This window comes from Gobius niger (genome assembly GCF_951799975.1).
Source record: "Gobius niger genome assembly, chromosome: 15".
NCBI classification, from domain to species: Eukaryota; Metazoa; Chordata; class Actinopteri; order Gobiiformes; family Gobiidae; genus Gobius; species Gobius niger.
The window spans coordinates 24894881-24919208 of record NC_136866.1 but is presented as its reverse complement, the minus strand read 5'-3'; the positions used below and the strand labels follow the sequence as shown (position 1 = coordinate 24919208).

General features: G+C 42.0%; 1 protein-coding gene and 1 long non-coding RNA gene across 5 annotated transcripts in view; one reads left to right on the top strand and one right to left on the bottom strand.

The window, feature by feature from the left end:
- Positions 1–24328, bottom strand: part of LOC306975364 — a 712990-nt gene that overhangs the window by 567079 nt on the left and 121583 nt on the right. The gene's annotated exons all lie outside the window — the stretch shown is intronic.
- LOC306975210 (MAM domain-containing glycosylphosphatidylinositol anchor protein 2) overlaps positions 1–24328 on the top strand; it is a 489592-nt gene that overhangs the window by 426069 nt on the left and 39195 nt on the right. For all 4 annotated transcript variants that reach the window (XM_079572669.1, XM_079572670.1, XM_079572668.1 and 1 more), the window contains exon 13: positions 15323–15343. In XM_079572669.1, coding sequence (XP_079428795.1) covers positions 15323–15343 — 21 coding nt within the window. The remainder of the gene's footprint in view (positions 1–15322; positions 15344–24328) is intronic.

The following is a 24328-nucleotide window of genomic DNA, read 5'->3' as shown; positions in this document are numbered from 1 at the left end:
CGACTGGAAAGCCATCAAGGATCCGGTGCGAGCGTGGAAGTGATGCAAGAGCAGGATAACACATGCTGAATTCGGGCCCGTGAGGCGTTCAGGGGCCCTCCAGAGAACTGTTTCGCAAGGTCTTAGCTGTATACAAAGACAAAGTGCGGCTCTTTGACAAGTTTACCTGCAGGATTTAAACTGTGTATGCTGATGTTGATGTGAATAGATGTGTCCACATACAACTAACTATTGGCCATTTTGTAGAAAGGAAAATACTATTTTTTTTTACTTTATATGGGACAATTTTACACTAACTCCGTACTCAGGGGTGGTAAGATAAGACATGACTTTATTGTCACAATGGAGACATTTACTTGTTATATCCACTGTTAATGTTGACAACATATATTAATTTAGTTTTAGTCTAGTATTGTATGTAAATTTAGTCGACTTAAAGGAACTATACAGAGTTTAAAAATGTCAAAATTATGTGTTTTCCTCCCCCTACATGTTCCAACAATGTCCTAATGTGTAGAATGAGCCCAGACCTGTTCATCACAACTGCCTCTAAAATCCTGCGCTGTCACTCATAAAGGTGTTGCTTCGCACGAGCTTAATATAGAAGGTGCAGTTACACGTATGACCTGAGGTAGCAGTAGTGAGTACAAGATGGCCAACTTACATCTAGCCCCTTTAAGTTAAGACCAATTTAGTCAACCTTGCATTCATCCATCCATCCATTTTCTTCCGCTTCATCCCGGGTCGGGTCAGGGAGGCAGCAGAGTTGCCCAGACTTCCCGATCCACGCACACCTCCTCCAGCTGTTCTGGGGGGACCAGCTCGGAGACATAGACCCATGTGCATGTCCTGGGTCGTCCACGAGCTCAGCTTATTATCATTATCATTATATTATGATAAATAAATGATTTGAGGCTCTTTCAGACTGTCAGTGGAAATTTGGATGATTTTAGTCTCATGAAAAAACGTTTAATTTAGCTTTAGTTCAAGTTCAGTCTGCAAAAATATTACTTAATTTTGACGAAATACTTAAGACATGAGAATCTGCAATCTGAGGATGCTGTCTGGATGAACTGTGAAACTGTCAGCTCCTTGTTTAAACGTATGTCCAGTTGTTTTGATTTACCATTTTCCAGTCAGCTACCTGGATGACTGAGAACCTACATTGTTTAATCAAGCACCTTCATTTGCCCTACTATTGTTGTAGTTCTAGAGCTAGTGGTGGTAGCTAGTTGTAAATGTGAGAAAGTTATCATGGATAAAGTAACATGCAGTAAAGGTACTAACAGTAGCAGTAGTAGTCAGACAACTTTAAGATAATAAGAACACCCATTGAGCATCGCTGTCTGTCCTTATACAGACTTTGCTGTTGCTAAATGCTGCATAAACACTGCTTTAAGAAAATGTTTGTAAAGTTAACATCTGTTCATCTAATGCCCCTTTTGGACTATCACAGCCCGCCACAGAAGGTTATGAATTAGACAGAGTCACTTTAATATTGTTTAAATGTGAGTTGGAGCATTATGGCCATCGTGAGTCTTTCTCAGAATCTCGTGGCAGTCGCCCAAAGCCACTAAACATGACGGATGGGAGAGAGTGCGCTGGCGCGGATTCTACCCGGGTCAGAGAAAGAAAAAAAACCCCACAAAAGACGAAAGCTCGAGCCGCTGCTGCCGTCCCTGGAACGCTTGGCTTTGGCCGCTGTATTGTGTGCGCCGCTCCGTAAGTCCAGCCCCGGGGCCAAAACCGACGGGACGCCTGCCAACGAGACGCCAGCGCGCCCCCGCCGTCCGCTGTCCTCTGGCAGTCGGCGAGCGCACTCTGTTTCAATCACAATGAGGCGATTTGGACTGGAGCCGTCGTACATCAAGCAGCGGTTTGTGTTGTGTCCTCTCGCTTTGGACAAGTCTAATGCGCCGGAAATATCACCCATCTGGGGCAGTTTGTGCCAAAGACCGCGCGGCAAAACGGGAGATTTCTCCTGGGAAGGCGCGGGGAAATGAATGTGGTGCGACGGATAGTTTGCCGAGTTGATGAACTTTGGTGCTTAGACCCTGGAATGGAGAGTTTGGGCTTTTTGTAATGGGCTAATGAAGCTTTCAGAGGACAAAATGTAAGCTGGATGTTTGGCTTCCTGGAGTCAAAGCAAAGAAGCACCATCTCCATCCAGTTGTTGATGCTTCTCCCAGAAAAGTTATCTTCATGAAAAACAACTGCCGGTGGTTAAGGCTACTTTACTTCACCATATACACTGACGACTGTCGGACCACTTCAAATTATCAACACATCTTCAAATACTCCGATGATATGAGGTAGTGGTATGTAGTTTAAAACCGGTAACTACAGCTCCTACTATCAGTCCTTCAAATATCAGGGTGTGGTGTTAGACTGTTCCTTGTCTTGGAAACACCACAGTGGCTTCATCTGTAAAAAGACTAAACAAAGAATATATTTTCCTTCCCGGTCTTTCGAATCGTGTCGTCCGGTGCTGCTTCTCAGTGTCCTGAAGTACTGTAGCTCTGTGTGGTACAGCTGTCTCTCTGTCACTGCCAAATCTGGACTGAGACGCTTCAATACAATCTGCTCAAAGATTGTAGGACAGCCCCTGGATGGACTGTACGAGGACGCCTACCATAACAGCACATGAAGAACATCACCTCGGGCCCCAGCCATGTTCTGAACCCTGAATATGTGCTGTTACCATCAGGGCGGCGGTTCCCTGTGCCACACTTAAATAATGTCAGACTGAGGAACTCTCTTGTTCATCAGTCCATCCTGAAACTAAAGGAGGAACTTAAGTCATAAAATCGTTATGTGCGAGTGGACAATTGTTTATAATGTCTTTGTGAATTGTCTTACATTTGTATGTCTTGTCTGTATCTTTGTGTTGATACGGAGCTGCTGAACTCCATCCGTCAATCCATCTATCCATCTATCCATCTATCCATCTATCTATCTATCTATCTATCTATCTATCTATCTATCTATCTATCTATCCATCTATCCATCCATCCATCCATCCATCCATCCATCCATCCATCCATCCATCCATCCATCCATCCACTTATGGCAGCAGGGACGTGCACAGATAGAGCCCAGGTGGTGCTCAAGCACCTGCCCCTCTGCCCTGTGCCCTTTAAGTGCCCCTCTCAAGACCTGTTTTTTTTCTCCCCAATATTGAGTATTATTTATTTTATTGTTCTGAGATATTTGCCCTATTAAGCCAACATGTGCTGAAAATACAGTTTTAATGTTCAGCAACTTCAAATCGTGCTTCATTCCTCCTCTGCCTCTCGAGCCGCGGCGGCGCTGACGCTCCTGATCAATAAAGGGCAGCTGTGCTGTCCCCGTGTTTCCCCGTAAGATGGTACAGCCCAGCTCCGTGAGACGCGGGAGTAAAGTAAACTGAGTAAATTCGGTAACTTTATGAACGAGCCAGCGCGACATGACTGGATTATTAAGGGGAAAGGAAACGAGAGGGCCGTTAGGGCGAGACTGTCAGCGCTGCGCGTGTCGAGACCGCCCAGATAAAGTCCGCGGTAAGAAGTCAGTCACTTTAGCGATTCTGTTTTGTCGCGCTATAAAATGTTCTGAAAATGAGCTGTATTATTCAGACTAAGTCAGGGCTGAGCGTAGACCTGAGCCAGAGCAGTGTGCGCTGAGCTGAGGAGACAGAGGGGAGAGGAGGAGAGAGAAGGTGAGGAGGAGAGAGAAGGTGAGGAGGTGCCTGGGTTCTGGACACTGTGCCTCTGTGTGAGGAGCACAGGAACATGAACAGCCCAGGATTATTGTTATTTAAGATATGTTTGACATGGAGAAAAGTATCCATGTCATGATATTGACAAACCAGATGTTTTAAGTGTAGGCTATAGCACCTTTGCATCATTTATTTGTGCTAGACTTAAAGCCACACTGTGTAGAATTTTACCCAATAAATAAAATTGAAATGCCAGCATTTACTTCATGACCATTATTTTCATCATTGAAAAATACCTCAGAATTGTACAAACAAACATCTATGAGGCTAACCCCGCCTAAGATATGGTTGTAAACTTTACTGGGAGTGGGTACGTCTCCAGCTCGTCTCCATGGAGATGTGACTAAAGTCAGTAGAATTTGAGATTTAAACAGGTTAGTTTCACATCCAAATCCATTCTTTTATTACACACTGCAGTAACAGCATTTTCTGTGTTCGAGCTGGTCATTAGGAGCATGTTTTGTTTTGCCACAACAATATAGTCCAAAATGTTACGCAGTGTGCCTTTAAGTGCAGAGCCTTGTGAATGTCCTACATTGTCCTTTTAAGTCTATGTAGTTTACTATTAGGTCCACATAGTGGGACATTTTATGTTGCTGTGTTAATCAATGGTGTGTTAGTGTCACTAATTACAGAAAAATCACTTTTTTGTCTTTTTTTTGGGGGGGTGGGGGGGTTGTGCCCTTTTGTCTTGGTTGAGCACCTGCCCCTCAAAATGTCTGTGCACACCACTGTATGGCAGTACTGTTTTGTGTCACGTTTTTCAGTTGCGTGACTTAGTTTCTTTCCCTTCTTTCCACAAGAAATGTAATTGTTGGTAATTACACATGAGCATTGACACTGGCTCTTCCGATGTCTATTTTTTGTATCAATCAGCTCATTATTGTCCAAATTGATGTTTTTTTTTTAATGTTTTACACAAGATGTGGCTGCCCGTCATTGACTTGTACACATAAAGGTAACTCCTCCTTAATCAGCAGTGTATGAGGTCCGCTGCACACAACACTGTGTTACTTACTGAGTGGAGGAGAGCAGCCAAACTCTGCTGCAGTGAAGCTGCTGCTTTGGGGATGAGCAGGAGAGAGATCCACATCACGTCTTTCAATGCGGCCCCTACAGGCTGCAGTGCCCCGGGTCCGCAGAGACACAGTCAGAATCCATTTTCATCCGGAGAGAAAAATGTGAGAGCAGATCTCTGAGGCGGCGCTGGCTGGTTATCCAGGTCAAAAAATCTACCACATCTCTGTCCATTTCGATTACAATGTGAGAGAGAACGGCTCTTTCTGTTGAGGCTATTCCTGTAAATTATAGGTTAGTGCTCCTGAATAGGAAGATCTCAGATGTTTTGCTATGAAGACCAAAGCACATCTCTGACATGTCAAGGTTAAAGGTATACTTTATTGTTTGTTAGAGCAGGTATGGGCAATGGTGTGGGTTTTTGAACTTGGCACATGTTGCTTCTACGGTCAGGTTTCATGGGTAGATCTTCTCTTTACTCTTGTAATCTTATGCAACTTTGAAGCGCGCTGATAGTGAATGGAGCTTTATCATGAAGAAAAGAAAGGCTGGAACGTAGCGAGAATCTAAATTTGAGAAGGACTTGCTTTGTGCAACCTCTATAGACACAGGCAAGCAGCCTCCAATTTAAGGACAAATAGTTCAGAAAGGAAAAGTGTTTCTCCAAAGTACAGCATTTCTTAAAATGTCCTTCAGTATTTAAGTTTGTGCTCGTATTTCAGTCTAAAACCGCCAAAAGTGTTTGTAAACTGTGCCTTTCATGAGGCGAGACATGGCAGGTGAAAATTCGGTGGTCTATGTGGATATTCATTTACTCCCTTAACATCTTAGTTTTCATGTCAGAGTATAAAAAAGACACACTTACCCTGTATGAAGCTTAATGTATGACATTCCCACGAGTTATTAATTCACAAATAGTTACATACTTTTTATCCACATGCGACCGAAATGATGCTATACTCCAAATATGGTCATATCCTTTTTGGGAGCAATCCTCTACCAGAGACTACCTCTCTCTTGCACTCATTTTCATTCCACTCTCGCAACAACATCTCCACTTTAGCAGCTCCTACAGACTCCAAACTTTCCAGCCTTGAATGTAACAATATTTTGCTATATTTTGTTTCTTACAGAGGGATTTTTTAATCTCTAATTCCCAGCCGTTGTTATTATATCAACAAAATAAAAGCATAAATATCCATTATTAAGGTTTTGTCATGGAAAATGTAGGCATTTTTGACCATTTGTATAAATATATTTTCTTAAAAATGTATTTTGCAATACATTTTTCCTTCATATGTGTATCAGCAATGTTCAGCAAAAGTTTCATTGGGTTATATGCACAGTGACCCCACATTATTTCTGCCTGGACAGTAGCATCGGCGCTGTCCTTCCTGTCCCGTATCTTTTACATTCAAAGTTAGCAGGTCCCAAACAAATGAAGCAATAGCAACAGAAAACCAGTAAAAGTTAGGAATTGGCCTTTTAGTAGTTTAAATGTTTTGAGTTTATATTTTATATTATCATTATTTAAAGCAGTGTTAATTTTGACAACATATTTTAATTTAGTTTTAGTCTTAGTCTTTTGACGAAAATGTTATTAAATTTTAGTTTAGATTTAGTCAAAAAAATGTCTTCAATTTTACTCTAGTTTTCGTCGACTAAAATAGCAAGTAAATTTAACTTTGCATTGATAATATTCATTATAATCATATTTAATCATGTTCTTCTGCTTCATGGAGCTGCTCCACATGAACAAAACTCAGAGCTGATCCTTTGGCAGAAAAATGTTTAATTTAGTTTTAGTCCAATTTTAGTCGTCAAAAATATCACTTTGACTAAAATTAAGACTAAGTACTTTAGTCGACGAAATTAACACTGATTTAAAGAGACTAGATGCAAGTTGGTCATTTTATGCTCACTACTGCCACCTCAGGTCATACGCGTAACTGCAGTTTCTATATTAAACTCGTGCATGACGGCACTTCAGACCCGAACAACTTTTTGAGTGACAGTGCAGGATTTTAGAGGCAGTTGTGGTGAATTCTACACATTGGGACATGGCTGGAATATGTAGGGGGATGAAAATACTTAGTTAATGCTTAATTTTTAAACTCTGTATAGTCCCTTTAACACGACTCGTGAGATAAAAGCTCCTACCTTACAACCAGTGGTGTTACCTAATGTGGCAAGAACCAAAGTGAACATGATGGTTTTAACACGGAGCTGTGATTGTCCATCAGTAACTCGTTGTCCTTTACAAAATCCGGAGCCATCTCTTCATTTGGGACCCTGCTCTTTTTTAATGTAAAAGACACGGGACAGGAGGTACAGCACGTACAGCATGTATTCTTTTTTCTTAATCACCTGCTGTGTCTTAATAGAGTTCTTCCCCTGAATCATTGAAGTGCGTAATATTGCTTTGTCTAAGATGTGTTTGTGCTCCATTTTACTAATAAGGAAATTAAATGGAAGTCATGTAGTATAGTAGTACTGTAATAGTAGTTGCATTCTAGCTGCAGTATTTCTTGTGGCAGCAGCAGCAGCCGTAGGTAGTAAGTACTTAAATCTAACATAATCCAAGTCAATAATATCTTTAGGCGGCACTGACTGGACTGTACTTTTCCGCACTCCTCTCACCCCTGAGCCGGGAGTCTCTGCTCTCGCCTGTGTGTGGAGATACTACGAGCGCGTAGATACTGCAGTATAGTGTTACTGCGTGTGCGCGGTGCGAGCGTAGCCTGTGGGCCTTCTCTGCGCTCAGCTTGATTTCCTCACTGGGGGTTTGAGGCAGAACCATTCATCTGGACGCCGGCGCGGGGACGCTGCCTGGAGACGTTTGCAGGTCCAGGAGAAAATAAAAGTAACACCAAAAAAAAAAGAAAGAAAGAAAGAAATTGAAGCATATTTTCATAAGCCCAGAGTTGGAGGGGAGGGGAGGATGCAGTGGGAGAAGAGGAGTAGAAGAAGAACAAACAAACATGGTTCGTCTTGTTTATTGCAGCAAATCCAAAGTTGTACATTTATTCATTGGGAAAATTAGTCTTGAATAAAATGGTTTCTACTAATATAAAGTTATTGCTGTACAGGAGACTCGTATTTTTTTGTTTTGTTTTCATAAATATAGCCTCTTGTACTCCATTTTCGAATCCATTTCTACGATAGACAACCCCGAGATGGCTGAGATCATTTCAAGCAAATTCCTGAAAACGTTGAAATTTGTGCGTATTTGACCTAAGAGACCCAGTGGCTTTATGGGTGGTCAGCATGGCGCCTTTACTTTCCATCACCTGGTCTCCGTGACCCGATGCAATCACTTGTTTTGTAGGTCTGCAGTGAAAAGAAGAGTTATCTGAACCATTTTGCATTTAAAAGAATTTATATTTGAGCAGCATCAGCTTCGTTGTTGTATAAGCTACGCGGCGGCGGAGTGATCTGCTAGAAAATAGTCCCTCAAAATGCGATCATTCATGTGATGCAAGGTCAGTTATATTCCAAAAATGATTCTATCGACACAAACATTTATATGGTTAGTCTGGTGTGATAAGTGATTTGCCTCAGGTGCTCTGTGGAGCGGGTCAGACTGTTTTTAATGCAGGCTAGCTGATACCATAGTAATGCGCTAGCCTAGCACAAGCCTAGCGCCACGAAACTCTTCAAATACAAGAACTGCATGAATTACAAAAAAAAATTATCTCCAGAAATCAGCAACACTCTGGATAACTAGGAAATGAGGCCCTATGTCAAAAATCCTGAAATATCCCTTTAAATCTCATAATTGGCCGCCTTTAGTTACATCTCCATGGAAACAAGCTGGAGACGTCCCACTCGCAGCAATACGTGTGTTTTTTCCAGGTATTTTCAACAACAAAAAAGATTTGATTTATTTATTAAGTCAGTTGAGATCTTGATTTAAGTTGGCTGGATTTTTTTTATTTACCAACTCAAATAAAGGACAGACTCTTATTTCAATCATCATCTCTTTCCTCTGTAACTTTTTTGCATTGTATTTGCAGCAGCCTCTCTCCACCGATTTTTCCGTCCGAGAGGAAAACCTCAGTGTTTTTCTCTCCATCCTCACTCCATCAGATTTGCGCCGGCTGCTCTTAGCGGGAGGTTACGCCCTCTCCGAGGACCGGGGGTGCATCGCCGCGCTCCGTTGCATTTTTCATAAGCTGCAATTGAACAACGCAAACGCTACATTCTCATTCTGTCCGCGAGCCAGATCTTTTTTAGCTCCACTTAACTACCTGCGCCCCCCCCCCCCCTCTTCTTGTTCCAATGATTTGTTATTACTCACTTTAATTGGTCGGATTAAAATCAATTCGCCCCAAAAGAACGGCGAGCGGCCATAAATCACGCGGGCCCTGTAACGCTAAGCTTCTGTTGCTTAAGCTGATGTATCGCATGTAGAAAGCCGGCCGGAGCGATCGATCTCCAAAAAAACGCCCATGAATCTTCCCTGACAGGTCAAAATGGTATTTACTCCCGTGAAAAGTGAAGTATGGTGGCTAACTGGCTACTCCGCGAGACCCCCTTGACCTTTAGCGCGTTTGGCTGCTGCGCCGGCGTCTTAAATTATCAATGAGGGGAGAATGGAGCGCCGCGGGTTCGCCCCGGACATGAATGCAAAACCAGCTCCGTGTGTGATGTTAATGCACTCGACTTATTTCAACAAAAGTTTGGCTGAGGAAAGAAAATGAGGTGAAAATGGCTTCTTTTTCCTGGTTTCAGATTACAGAAACATCCTACAGGACTACAGTATATTGGCTAAATGAACTTTTATATGCATTTTTGGGTGAAAGCTTCTCGACTGGAGCCTATAGGCCAGAGCAACACCTTACTTGAAAGCTAAGACCTACAAAACTGATTTTGTATCCTCGCGTTGTCGTCATACCTACTGTGAAAGGCTGTGAGAGGCTTTTTGCCAAGAAGAATGGGCCGCTTTACCATCATCCACCACTACCATAAAAAAAGACGCTGCTATTGAAGATATTTCAGGATTTTTGACATAGGGCCTCATATCCTATACTAGTTATCCAGTGTGTTGTTGATTTCTGGAGATGTACTATATATATTTTATTCATCCTTATATTTGAAGAGTTTAGTGGTGCTAGGCTAGTGCTAGGCTAGTGCATGTCTATGGTAACTAGTAGCCTTCATTAAAAACAGTTTGACCCAAGCACAGTGCACCTGAGGCAAATCACTTATAACACCAGACTACCCATATAAATGTCTGTGTTGATAAAATAATTCTAACCATTTTGCATTTAAAAGAACTTATATTTGAGCAGCATCAGTTTCCTGGTTGTAGCTATGCAGCGGTGGAGTGATCTGCTCGGTTACCGGATCTACAGTAGTTTGTTTACCTGTGGCCGACGTTACTACACGTGGAATTCACAGAGGAGCTTTCTACAAATCAGATATGGCAATGTTTGGAGGACGAGCCCATGATTTTGAAGAAGTTTTTAATGCAGGCTAATAGTTACCATAGACATGCACTAGCCACTCTGGATAACTAGGAAATGATAACCTGCGTCAAAAATCTGAAATATCTCTTTTAAAGGGGGTAGTACACAGTAAAAAATAACTGTAAACTTTTTATCAGTAACATTTTGGTACTTTCTTTTTCTCTCATTATGATTTAAAAAGAGCAAACTCAGTTGTTTAACCATTAATGGCTTCACACAACCACTATCTATGAGAAAAAAACCTTTTATGTTATCATTTATATTCTTTGAAAAAAATATATTTTTTAAATCACATCCTCCGCCATGTTGAGTTATAGATGCCATCTGTATCTATAACTCAACAATTTTTACTGTATGATTTATATAAAATACCAAATGTATGGTCTGAAACATTCAGCTGCAGTTTAGACTGACTACATTCTTTTGTCATAGTCCCGTTTTGTCATATTCTCTTTCCCCTGTTTGATGAAATGTTTGCAAATCTTAAGAAATGTCAATGGGCGCAGATTTCTGGTGAATGATCAAATATTTCATGAGGTGGCACAAAAGTTTGCAAACTGTTCAGAAGAGTTTAAAATACCTGAGAAAATTGAACGGTAAAAATGATCATTGACGAAGAGGGTACTACATGTGTGGAAAACACCATAAATGCAGTTTATTTGTTGGAAATAAATGTGTATTGGTCATATTTTGTTAAATGTTTTTATGCATTTTGGAGCCTGGAAGGTCCTGAGACAGAGGAGATATCACTAATGTTAAGTATTTATTTTAGTTTATTTGTGAAACGACCTCCTGAATATCCCGTCTTTTTTCCCTTATAGATAAACTCATTTTTTTTAGCGGAGCGTCTCAACTCAAAAGGGACAGATGTTTCAGGGAGGCGATTAGCAGGGCTCTCTGTGATTATTTCTCATCTGTCTGATTTATGGACTTGGTAAATGGACGTCTGAAATAGGCCCGAGCTCTAAATAGGAGTCACCTTGGACAGAAGCGCGGCAGTGTTGGCGAAATGACTCTGTAAGCTTATTAATGTGGTCGCCCTGGTCTCACTAATCCTGCCGCCGTTAGACTTCAGATCCCACCAACTCAGATTGTCCAGCTGTGTGCCCCCTCGTCCGGCCCTAATGAATACACGGATATTTCAGGAAGTCAATGCGGCTCGTGTGGCTGTAATGAAGCTGTGGCTAGTGCTCGGATTGAGTTTGGCAGGAGATGGAGGGGTGAGGTCAGCATTTCCTGGATACCTGGGACCTCAGGAGCTAAGGATAACCACTGGAGAAGATTCAGTGTGTTTCTAAACACAGGTCATAGACAAGACTTTCCCACTGATGAGGTCAGAACTGTGCAATCTTCAGTTTCAGACTAATCACAGGTTGAATGGGGCTGTGCATGGGCTGGACAGACACTCAATGGTGATGCTCGGCCTCATATTTGTCTGATAGTTGTTTTTAATTTACAGGTTTATTGATTTTAAAGTAGTTTTAGTGTAAAGCATATAGAAACCATGGGACTTGGTCTTGCGAGGTCAGAGACTTGGACTTGACTTGGACTTGCGGTCAGAGACTTGGACTTGGACTTGACTTGGACTTGCAGTCAGAGACTTGCACTTGACTTGGGCTTGACTTGGACTTGACTTGGACTTGACTTGGACTTGCACTTGACTTGAACTTGACTTGGACTTGGCTTGGACTTGCACTTGACTTGAACTTGACTTGGACTTGCGGGGTCAGAGACTCGGACTTGACTTGGACTTGACTTGGACTTGCGGGGTCAGAGACTCGGACTTGACTTGGACTTGACTTGGACTTGCGGGGTCAGAGACTCGGACTTGACTTGGACTTGCACGTCAGGGACTTATGTGCGTCTCTGCAGCAGTATGTTCTCTTTCTCTCTGAAAATGTTTCATTCACAGTGGAATAAAGTTTAAAGTTTGTCCTGTAAGAGATTGGAAATAATGCAGACTAAATGCTAAAGGAAGTACATGGGCCTCTTGGGCCGGCTTTACCCAAATCCAAAAAGTTCTCCACTGGAGAGCACCGCTGTTACCAAAGAGATTGTGAATTTATTGTGTCACGTCTCTGTTTTTGTCAAGGTTTTTTTGTTTGTTTTTTGTCCCTTTTTCATCGCTTTTTTGTCACAATTGTTTTGTTTGTTTAAGCTTTTACATTTGGGTAAAGCCAAACTGGGGAAAATGTGCTCAGTTGAGGAGAGGGTTAAGAGGTTAATGTAAAGATGATGAGAGAAAAAGGGGAAAAAGCACCAAGTACTTGTTGCAGTCACACCACGCCTCAGTCCACCCCTCCTTTCTAAGCCCCGCCCCCCACTTCCTGTCTGTTTGCACACAAGATGTCACTCTCTTCTGCACCAGTGCTGTAGTTGTGCCAGGCGGAAGATCGGGCCCTCAAAGATGACTCCAAATGTACAAGAGAACATGTTAAAAAGCCACAACGTCCCCTCAAACCAAACCTTTCCTAGATTTTGTGAGTGTCCTAAATGGAACGCAAAAGTGTCCTCCACATTTTCAAAGCCAGAAATCCATCACTGATTTCCACTTTTCGATGCACTACACAAAACACCAAGGCTAAGATGTCTAAAGTAGTTGTAGAAGCCTGAATAAAGCACATAATCGGACCCTAAGACACAAAGTTTTCTCTCTGGTCAGTGAAGCATGTTGTTGTCAATACCTTTAGCTGCAGTGCGCGTTTGCCGTTCTCCTGCAGATTGTGAAAAGCAATAAGCCTTGACAGAGATGGAGTGGGAGCGCTCTAATATGCCTGTAGCGTTCTTTAATATCAGAGGGAAATATGCGCGCTCGTCCCCTGGGCCACTTTTGTTTTGTTTTATGAGACTCCGGCACAACTGCAAAGTTTGCAAGTACCGAGGTTATACATGTCCACTTTTATCAGCGGCAGACAGGCGCTTAATCCACTGCGGAGCTGTTACTGTCTGGGAGCAGCAGACTCACCGCCGTTTAATTCAATTTCGGGGAGAGCTGTTCGGCCAAGGCTCGGAGCCGGGAGTCGAACTGATGACGCTGAGCCAGACACAGTGCATCATCAATTTTAGCATGTATAAACTTTTTTTTTTGTTACAAAGCAGTACAAAGTAACGTGTTCACCTTAATAAATCCTTTTCGCTGTCCCTGTGTGGGACAATGGGATGATTGGAGGGTCTTTCATCGCTCCCTGGTGTCTCTGGCCAGAAAACCATGCTTGCAACTTGACTGCCACCGGGCCGGAGCAACAAGTACACACTAATAGATACAGACGGCATCTCGTCATAGAAGGGGCCGTGGCTTCGCCGCGGGGGGAAATAGAATCTTTTGAGAAATACATTTTTTTTCACTCTTTTTAGCCATTTTCTGGTGGAATATGCAATTATTTATCACACATAACTTAATTCAAGTGTAATTTGGGTCCATATGGATATTTTCTCACAGCAGATTGTTCAGTAGAAGTGAAAAAACGGCAGTTGTAGCTAGCGCTAGCTAACGGTTAGTATTAGCCCGATATTCTCCGTTATTTATGTATTTATGGGCTGTTGAACCACTTTGGTCCTCCCCATGTCTTTGTATCTTTATTTAGTTTAAAACTATATTTATAATTCAGCATTTGTTAAAGTAATTTTTGAATAATTAAAGAAAGTTTACATTTTTCTCCAAATTGTTTTCCCCCTTAACTGTTTTCAAACATGACCATATATGGGTGATTGCAGAGATGCCGTCAGATCTATAGAATCACAAAGAAGAAGCTAACACGCTAACGGGCAAAGCTAACTGCAGGCTAGCGTCACTTTAAACAGTATTTCCAGCCAAGTTTGAGTGAAAACAATTATTTCCATTCCATTCACTTCACCTTTTCTGTCAGCATAGTATTTACTCTCACAGACAATTAATAAGTTAAAAAATCGCAACTTGCTACGACACCTGCAGTTGCGCTTATGGCATGAGTTACTTAGGACTGCTTTAATGCTATACTTTCTTAAACGTGCATCTAACAGGTTTTGTTGCTTTTGAAAATATGACTTATTTAGATGGATGGCACCTGTTGTGTAATAATTATTATTATTTTACTGTCAAGCAGCAATTATAATGAAGAAAAGATAAGATTACATTTATAAGCTACTGACATACATAGCAGTTTGACTCATTTCCCATTGTTCTGCACTCTAAACATACACATTTTCATCTATAAAACAAACAATTCCCTCATTTACAAGAAATCACTGTTTCTCCAACTGGGAAATGTATCTTCAGTTTTGTCCAAATGCATTTTTTTCATATTGTGGCGTCGACATGTGCACTTAGACAGCCTCGCTTGGCACCACTGAAAGACTGAATGATAAATGTATGGAATTGAAAATGATTTTTTAGTGTCTGTAAAAGCACTATATATAAATGCTAATGCATAATAGAGTATATATAATACATGCAGACTAATGCAGCGGGTCTCAAAGTGGGCTCCAGGGCCTCTGACTTTCAACTGGGTTTATTTAAGAGAGGTTTAATGTTCGTTTTTGAGGTTTTAAGTGCGTAGAATTATGAAAAAAAGAACCCTGACACCAGAAATCGGTGTGAGGGAAGCATTTGGGCGCCTCTGCCTTAAACAGCAGCATTAATTTGCCATTAAATCTAAACTCCTTTCAACATAATGACATCGCTGAACTATTTTACTACTTTACTACGTCAAATTTCCATCGAAAATGCAAAAATTATGCTCCAAAACAAGTTCCAGTTTTCGATTTTGAATGTTGAAATTTCCCCTCATTTCTTTGGAAAATCAATGATGGATGAAAATCTTAAAAAATGAATTATGCACAGAATTTTGGAACCCATTAAAGTGTTTTGGTAAATCTAGTGCTACTTCATATTAGTGATTAGTCCAAGTTATTGCTCTTTTCATGGTTGTATTGACTATAAATTGTTTTGAATAGAGTGATTTCTCGCAGGGCTGTGGCTGGACTGATGCATTTGTTAACATGATTTCTTCTCTGCTCTTCACAGCAGTCATCATTTTAACCTGATGTATGTTTTCCGCTGTAAAACTAACCCACTGTCTCTCTCTCTCTTCTCTTGCAGCTCCCATCAACCCTCATCTGAGTAAGTACCTCTTTTGCATGTCTCTACGTGTTAACCTTTCTGCTCCTTCAGCAGCGGGAGCCTCTGAATCACGTCCTCCACAGAGCCCCCACAGTCCGCTGCCACACGGCTCCGGGGGCCCGCTAAGAGCCGCATTAAATCAGCGCTGATAGATTAGTCTTTGCTTCACGAGTAAAAGTGCACCCTGCCGGCAGAGGGGGAGAGAGCTGAAGGGCCGTGTCCACCTGATGCACACGAGGGCTGAACAATGGAGATGTCCCCGACTGTCTGACTGGACTGGAGATGTTTAAATATGGACGGGACTGAGTTGATTATAATAATACTCTTATTCCCAAAGTGCTTAGAAAGGTTTTAATTGTTCAATGGTGAAGGTTGACAGGCGATACCGGTCATTTCATATTAGTCAATCGTTATACATTCATTAAACTGGTAATTTTATATCATGAATTTTAAATTAAAATAATGCTACATTAAAGGCATATTTCAGGATTTTTGACATGGAACCTCATTTCCTAGTTATCCAGAGTGTTGTTGATTTCTGGAGATATATATATATATATATTTTTAATTAATGCAGTCCTTATATTTGAAGAGTTTAGTGGTGCTAGGCTAGTGCTAGGCTAGTGCATGTCTATGGTAACCCGCTAACTTAGCTTACTGCTACTGCTACTGCTAACAACAACAACCAACTTTCATTCTAAATGATTGAAAACACAGCAAAAAGCGAAGTAATTTGCAATCCATAAATCATCATATTTTGACATACATTTCAAAATAAATGACCCAAATCCAAGATCCAGATCCAAAAAATAAAGGTTGTAGTAAGTTGCTCGTAGGATAATTGGTAACTACTACTACTACTATTTGGTGCCACAACAGTAAAAAATGTAGAAGGTATTGAAGATTATCCATAAATGGTCATATTTGTGCATACATTTCAAACTACAAAAACAGCTCATTCGTGTTATTCATGTATTGGCTCCTGACATTTTATTTTCTAAACTCAAACCTTATCAACGGGGCAACCAATTTCTAACTTTGTATTGCAACAAAATGTAAAAAAGGAAGACAGGCCTACTTCAAGCCAAGGCTTTAAGCCAGGGGTAGGCAAGTTTTCTTGGCGGAGGGACGATTTTCTTTATTGTAAATAGACCGCGGTCCGAATGACTTAAAATTGCTTGAATTAAAGTTCTTCTATGTTGCATTTGAGTCGGTTGGGACTAATCCAAGATACAAATGCTCGCGCCAATATTTGATTTTCACATGAAATGACACAAAATAAGAGATTAACTACTACTAGAGGTTATATCTCATCTAAAACCAGACCAAATCTACTCAAACCTTAGATTTAATCTCTTAATTCAAGTAGATTTATGTAATTTCTTCCTTAAAACGATTATTCTTTTTCCAGTGCACTTCCTTCAAATGCCAGTGTTGTACATAACATATGAGCTAATTGGGTGTATTGACAGTATTTCTACCTTTTTTTCCTCCCATTTAAGTCTAATAGTGTTAAAAGTACTCTCTGATTTGTATAATTATGCTTCTCAAAATCATCTTGAGGGCCAGAGGTTCTATGCTGGCACCCGGGCCTGACGTTGCCTACCCCTGCTTTAGGGAGTACAAAAAGTGTGACAACCAGCACCAGCCCTAAACGCCAAAGTTGATCCAAATAAACCTTGTTCATTCCGTGTTTATCCTTTAAATATCTCCTCGCGCCGTAGAAAACTCAGCATTATTCATACCTGGAGAACGCGCTCTTAATCATTGTTTGCCCGGGCGCAGCGGCACATTGCAGCTTATTTATTTATCGCTGTTTTCATCGGCGGTGGTGGGTGTTAGCATCTCAACATAATAACAAACCTCCTAATCACCAGCACCATTATAGCCGTCCCAGAAGGAGCTCTTACCTGCACATTCCTCCGTTTAAAAACCCGGCGTCTCCCACAAGCGCGCAGGCATTTACGCAGCCAAAGACAAAAGACAGAATGAAAAGTTATGATGACTTGCATTCGGAATATTAATCCTGTTCTGATGGGTTTTAATTCATTCACTAATTGGGCCTGGAATATTCAGCTCATTTCCTCTCGTTTCTGATTGTTCTCCGGATGATTTCGCTTGAGTCGTTTTATTTTTGTTTTTCTGCAGCTTCTGTTTTTGTCCGGGGTCGACATCGTAGAGCAGTGGCACGGCGCTTTAGTAGAATATTTATGTTAGCTGCCTTTTTGAATGCAATATAACTCACCAAAGTGGGCAATGGGGTCGAGTTAATGCTGAATGTTTTACACACTGCCAGTTTTCTTACTAAGACCATCTGATCTGCTACGTCTGGAGGCATCTAGGTCTAGGTCTTACACTGGAGCTCAGCAGTGAGTCAGACACGGGATTCACCATGAATTCATTAGTTCCATAGACTTTTAGATAGACAGTTAGAGAGATTGATAGATTTTACACGTAAATATTTTTAGCTTTCCTAAACAGGGGGTATTACACAAAATGGACTGTTTAGAGTTTTCTACTATGTTACAATCAGTGTTGGTATATACATATATATAAAATAATTACTCAAGTAAGTGTAAAAATGTCCATCCATCCATTTTCCTCCGCTTTATCCGGGGCCGGGTCGCGGAGGCAACAGTCCCAGCACAGATGCGCAGACTTCCTGATCCAAGCACACCTCCTTCAGCTGTTCTGGGGGGCCCCCGAGGCGACACCAGGCCAGCTCGGAGACATAGTCCCATCAGCGTGTCCTGGGCCTTCCACGAGGCCTCGTCCCACTAGGACATGCCTGGAACACCTCCCGCGGGAGGCGACCAGGAGGCATCCGAAACAGATGCCCGAGCCACCTCAGCTGGCTCCTTTTGATGTGAAGGAGCAGCGACTCTACTCCGAGCTCCTCCAGGGTAACTGAGGGTCTTGTCCTTTCGGTCATTACCCAAATCTCATGACCATAGGTGAGGGTGAGAATCCCTCTTCACCACAACAGTCCGATACAGCGACCGCATCACTGCTGACGCCGCACCGATCCGTCTGTCGACCTCACGCTCCATCCATCCCTCTCTCATGAACACGACCCTGAGATACATGAACTCCTCCACTTGAGGCAAGGACTCCCCACCAACCTGGAGAGAGGAAGTCACCTTGTGTAAAAATGTACCTTTGGAAAATGCTACTGGAGTAGTGTGAGTACAGAGTGACTGTGTAAAAAGTAACAATCAGTGTTTCTTTTTACAGCATATTTTAATTTAATTTTAGTCCAATTTTATTCAGCAAAAATATTACTTTGACTGACATTAAAGCGGTACTAAGTAACTCTTCCCCCTAGAGGCCATAAGCGCAACTGCAGGTGTAGTAGCAAGTTACAATTTTTTAATTATTAATTGTCTTGGAGAGTAAATACTACGCTGACAGGAAAGGCGAAGGGACAGAGGGTTACTGTACATCCAATTACACAATAGAAATATTTTTTTTCACTCAAACTTGGCTGTAAATACTGTTTAAAGTGACGTTAGCCCGCAGTTAGCTTTGCCCGTTAGCCTGTTAGCTTCTTCTTCGTGATTACATTAGTGTGTATTGCTTTCTCCGCACCGGGGGCAGTCAAGTTGCAAACATGGTTTTCTGGCCAGAGACACCAGGGAGAGATGAAAGACCCTCCAATCATCCCATAAACACTTGTATTACCCCCACAGGGACCACGGAAAGGATTTATTAAGGTAAATAAGTTACTTAGTACTGCTTTAAGACTAAATATTTTGGTCGACGAAATTAACACAGTTTACGATTCAATTTAAGTTATTCGAAAAAAACTAAAATTATGTAAAACTAAGAATAAACTATTTTATGAGTCACATGTAGCTTTTGCCACTTTGTTTACACTCCATGGAATGAGTAACTTTTAGTACAGATACTTCAATATAATATTAGTCAAGTAGAAGTAAAAGTAAACCCTGTATAATCCCTTTAAGACAAAATACATATGTGCTGTTACCTTTTACCTTGACATCAGCTTTCCACTGTCAGAAGCATCATTAGTCTGCTGTCATGTGTCTTTTATCAACTGATAAAAGGCAGCAGTGGACCGATGAAACATGTTAAGGTAAATACTAAAGTACTTTTGTCTTAAGAAAAGAAAGGTACATATCAAAATTAATTTAATGGAGCGCTATACCATAAATGCCCCAATCATTCTTCTAAATTCATATCTACAGTATCCTGTGGACTTATTAAATGTTAAATTTAATTCACTAAAGACAAAATGGTTTGTTGTGCCTTTAAGGTTGTAGAATCTGAATATATTCAAAAGTCCAAGGGGGAAATGAATGAAAATTCACCTACACTGAACCAGAGCAGTGTCAAAATCAACCTGCATACTCCAAATGCAAGTCATTATATCCCACACAGATATCCCCATACAGCTCACGAGAGGGAGCACTGGAGTCTATGGCGCCTAAAGGAAAGTCAAACACCTCTTTGCACTCGCGTATGCTTATGAAGCTGGGAGAAGTCATGCGACCTAGCCCCCGTAAATGCCTCCCGACCCTCCGCCCGCGAGCGTCAGCCCATCCACCCACGCTCTCTCTGCTCTCCGCTCCAGCGTGAGCGCCATTACCTGCTGCTCTCAAGGTCGCCACTCCGAAGAGCTCCCAGCTACGTTTTAATAAATCAATGAATATTTATCAGAACACACGGCTGCATGCACAATCCGGGGCGCGCCTCTCTGCTCTCGCTCTCTTCGAGGACATTATCTAACTGGGCCGTGTCCTGCGGATAGTGTTATAATCGCACTGTGAAAGTTAATATCTTTTTAGCAGTTAAGTGACTCACAGATCATATGTATACGCCACTAGTCATTCAGTCCAGGCACAGAACCGGGCCTGATCCTGTCCGTGGTCAAACTCTCTCCAGATTCTACAGCTCGGTTTGGTCAGGGAGGAAGTGAGCTTTTTTTTTGGATTGAAGGGTGAAACCATTGCACCCGGGGGAAACCCACCCACACACGGTGAGAACAACAAATAAATAGAGGGATAATCAAACTCTAACGTGTTCAAACCAGGGGCACTGAGGCAGCATTGTTGGTGAGCTCAATTAAAGCAGAAGTCTGTAAGATTGCTAAATGAGGAGAGAGTGAGATAGGGAATCTCGCTCCCTCCTCCTCCTCCTCCTGCATTTGCACTCAAGCTTATGTCATTGGTCCAAACATAATCCTGTGAGACTCGGATTAATGAGATCAGCAAAGGGGGAGACGGTAGAAAAATATTGTTGTATGTTAAGCTGAGCACACACTAGGCTCTTTGTTTCCACGCTTTTCGAATCAATCAATCAATCAAAGTGTTGTTTATATAGCACTTTACAACAACACCAGGAGGACCAAAGTGCTTCACAGAAAGATAAAAACAATGATTTTCCTCCGACTTGTTGAAGGCAGTCGCAGAGAGGCGTGCCTTGTAATGTGGAGGGTCAACGACTGGACTCGCGTTTGAATTGTGTCATGTGGACGGCAGAAAGACAAAGAAAATCAAACAGGTTTGAATTCTAAGCCCTATTTATGACACCGGAAAAGCGTGGGGGGATTTATAGATAACAGAGACACAGAGGAATTAAAAAGGGGGGGAGGTATGGGATTTTTCATTATAGCCCCATGCAGACCACACCAAACAGCACAACATTGTATCACCAAAAGTTCACAAGACCTACAAATTTCTTCTTCTGAGACACTGAGGCAGCGAGATCACCCTTCACCTGCAGCACAGTGGAAGCATCACAAGAGGAGCTACAGGAAACAACAAAGGGACCAACGAGGAGATGGTGAAAGAGCTGTTGTGGAGTGGAGGAAGCTGCACAGGAGAAGGGAGGAGGCGGAGATGACCAGTGCAGGACACCATGCTCTGAAACAAGGACAAACTCAGGAGGCGGTGCACCGTTTCAGAGGATCAGAGGAGACTGAAGGCAGCCAGCCAGGTTTCCTCGACCTTCAAAAACATGCTGGTCAGGTTGACCCACAGTAGCGGCGCGGCTCAGTGGCAGCGGCTCAGGACTAACACCTGAACACTATTTCGCTGTACTTACTTACTCAACTTACCACTGATGAGTTTGGGCGATTCAGCTGCTTCTGTCCTCCGTCTCAGGGCTGACGTCCACCTCCTTTTCTGGATCCACTGGAAAGAACAGACAGAACTATAAACCGGTTCAGGAAGACTCAAACCTGCTGCATTGAACTGTGTGGTGCCGACAGTGATCACATGACACTGTTGACCGATCGCCAAAACACCAGGGGCCGAACCTCACCATTGTGGCCGAAAGTAGTAGAAAGTTTTCTCTGCAAATACCAATGTTTTACATCAGTGGTTCTTAAGTGGCTTCGGGACCCAACATTAAGCCCACACAAGTTTTTGTTGAACAAGACTGAAATTATGATCAAAACAACCCAATAACAAACTCTGTTAGTGTTCCCATGAAGTTTCAGATGGAAAATATTGAATAAAAGTTCCCTTTAGACTCGCCACCCACTGAAAATGGTTCCGCAAACCCACTTTTGGGTCTAGAATCCTCGTTTTACATTATATAAAAAATTTAAAAAGTGGGACGTTCTGCCAGGACCGTTTTAAAATACTGACACTATTTCTCACATTTTTAAGAGGTATTTGCTCTTATTTGCATAAAAACATTTCTCAAAATCATCTTGGGGGCCAGAGGTTCTGTGCTGGAGGGCCGGATTTGGCCCCTGGGCCTGAGGTTGCCTACCCCTGTCCTAATGTGTAGAATGAGCTCAGACATGTTCACCACAACCACCTCTAAAATCCTGCACTGTCACTCAAAAAGGTGTTACTTTGGATCCGAATTGCCGCCACGCACACGCTTAATATAGACGCTGCAGTTACACGTATGACCTGAGGTGACAGTAGTGAGTATAAAATGGTGAACTTGCCTCTAGCCCCTTTAAACAGTGTTTACATTGTATTTAAGTCTGCAAACTCATGGGGAAACAGCCATCAATAAGCAGAAATCTTTGCAGGCAAGTTTACCAGAATCCACATTTGGCTTGCAGTAAAAGCTAAAAGACTTGGGCCAGTCCTGGTATCCACCCCTGGGTCATGCACTGTTCCAAAACTACTGAAATGAAGGTGCATATATTTGCTATAGTAGATTGTAAAGCCCTGTTTCGTGGAGCAAAATGAGGTTTCGAGCTCGTTGATCCTCCTCATCGGCGTCCGGCGCTTCCCTCTCTGTGCATCCGCCCGTCTCTCCAGTATATCCAGCATGTGACCTCTCACCGGCCTCGCCATTACTCTTTTTTTCTCCCGCCGCTGAAGTTTCATTGCCCGCGTGCACACTTGACTGGTTTAAAAATGCGGCGGCTCGCCCCGGAGAGCGCCTCGGCGGAGGGAGGTGACTCGCGGGCGCCCACCTCTGCACCCACTCGGCGCAAGATGGAGTGTGATCGAGGAGAAGGGAGGCGTGTCAATTTCACAAACTGATTGCACCCACTCCTACTATGAGATCGGAACATCCAAGGACAAGAGGCCCATTTCTCCGGGGTTAAAAGTGGTCATCCTTCAAGCCCGCGCCGCACTTTGTCTAACTGGGCCCGGAAAATCTTCGAATATCCACTCAAGTGATGATTAGAGGAACACGCCGCTGTTTGTCAGTGGTTACTGTGGCGAGGCGGTAATATGTTACAAGGGCCTGCGGTGTAACGGCGATGATGCTAGATCATTTCACGAAAGCGCGCGTCAATGCTTGATAGAACGCAGACTTGAAAGAGAAAAGTTCGAAGGTCGCTGCAAGTAAAGTAGTAAGCATTTTTCTGTACGAGAGAAAGTTTTAAGGCATTAAGGCGCTGCAGGAGAAAATGCATCACAAGTTTCCTTCCATTTTCAGTTCTATTCATATGGAAATCAGGCTTTTTTGAGCGTAAAAAAAAAAGAAAAGAAATTGCCAACATCTGTGACGACGAACTGTGATTAAGTACAGTACCCGTCAAAAGTTGTAAACGCTTTTTCTATGTGTTGTCTTTTCTTTTATTTCAAGACTTTTACTTTGCAGATTCTCACTGAAGCCATTAATTTATTAATGAACACATTCTGGGATTATGTTTTAAACCAAAAAATGTACATACATTCTTCAAAATGGCCGCCTTTGCACACTTGAGACGTTTTTTCAATGATGTTAAACCATTTCAGAGCCGACCTGATGAAGCTCACTGAGAAAATACCAAGAATCCCATGTGTTCATTAAAGGAACAGGTCACTGTTTTTCCATACTGAGATATGTTCTTACCTGAGTTTAGACGAGTTGATACGTACCTGTCTGGTCTTTGTGTGTGCCCGGGGCTTCAAACCCCCCCCCCCCCCCTGTTCGGAGCTATAGGAGTATACTGGGAGAGGCCAAATTCTAACAACATCTTTGGTCTTTGTGCGTGACTGAGGGCACACACAAAGACCAGACAGGTACACATCAACTCGTCTAAGCTCAGGCAAGAACATATCTCAGTATTTAAAAATGGTAGTCTGTTCCTTTAATAGTTTAATGTCTTCAGTGAGAATTACACAATGGAACATATACAAGTATACACAAGTACATATGACAGGTTTTAATGCTTTTGAAAACATGACTTATTTAGAAGGATAACACCAGTTGCAAGTTCATCAGTTTCTGACTTGAGTTTAAAATTGTTTGCCTTCATCTATGTCACCTCTTGTCAGTGTCCAATAGGGAAGTGAAACTATAAACACAATACACAATAATGTGCAAACTAAAGAAAGCTGGGTACAATCTTAAGCTAAATCTGAAATATAATTGTGTAACTATGTTTTATATGCACTTTAAATGTATTGGTTGTTTTTGTTGTTAGGTGTACATACAGTATTTGTAGAGGGGATTTTGGATATTGAAACAACATTTTCTTTTTCTTTTTTTTTTAGTTTAGTTTATTTCGAACAATTTAAAAACTATGATAATACAAGTAATGGATACCAATACAGCAAT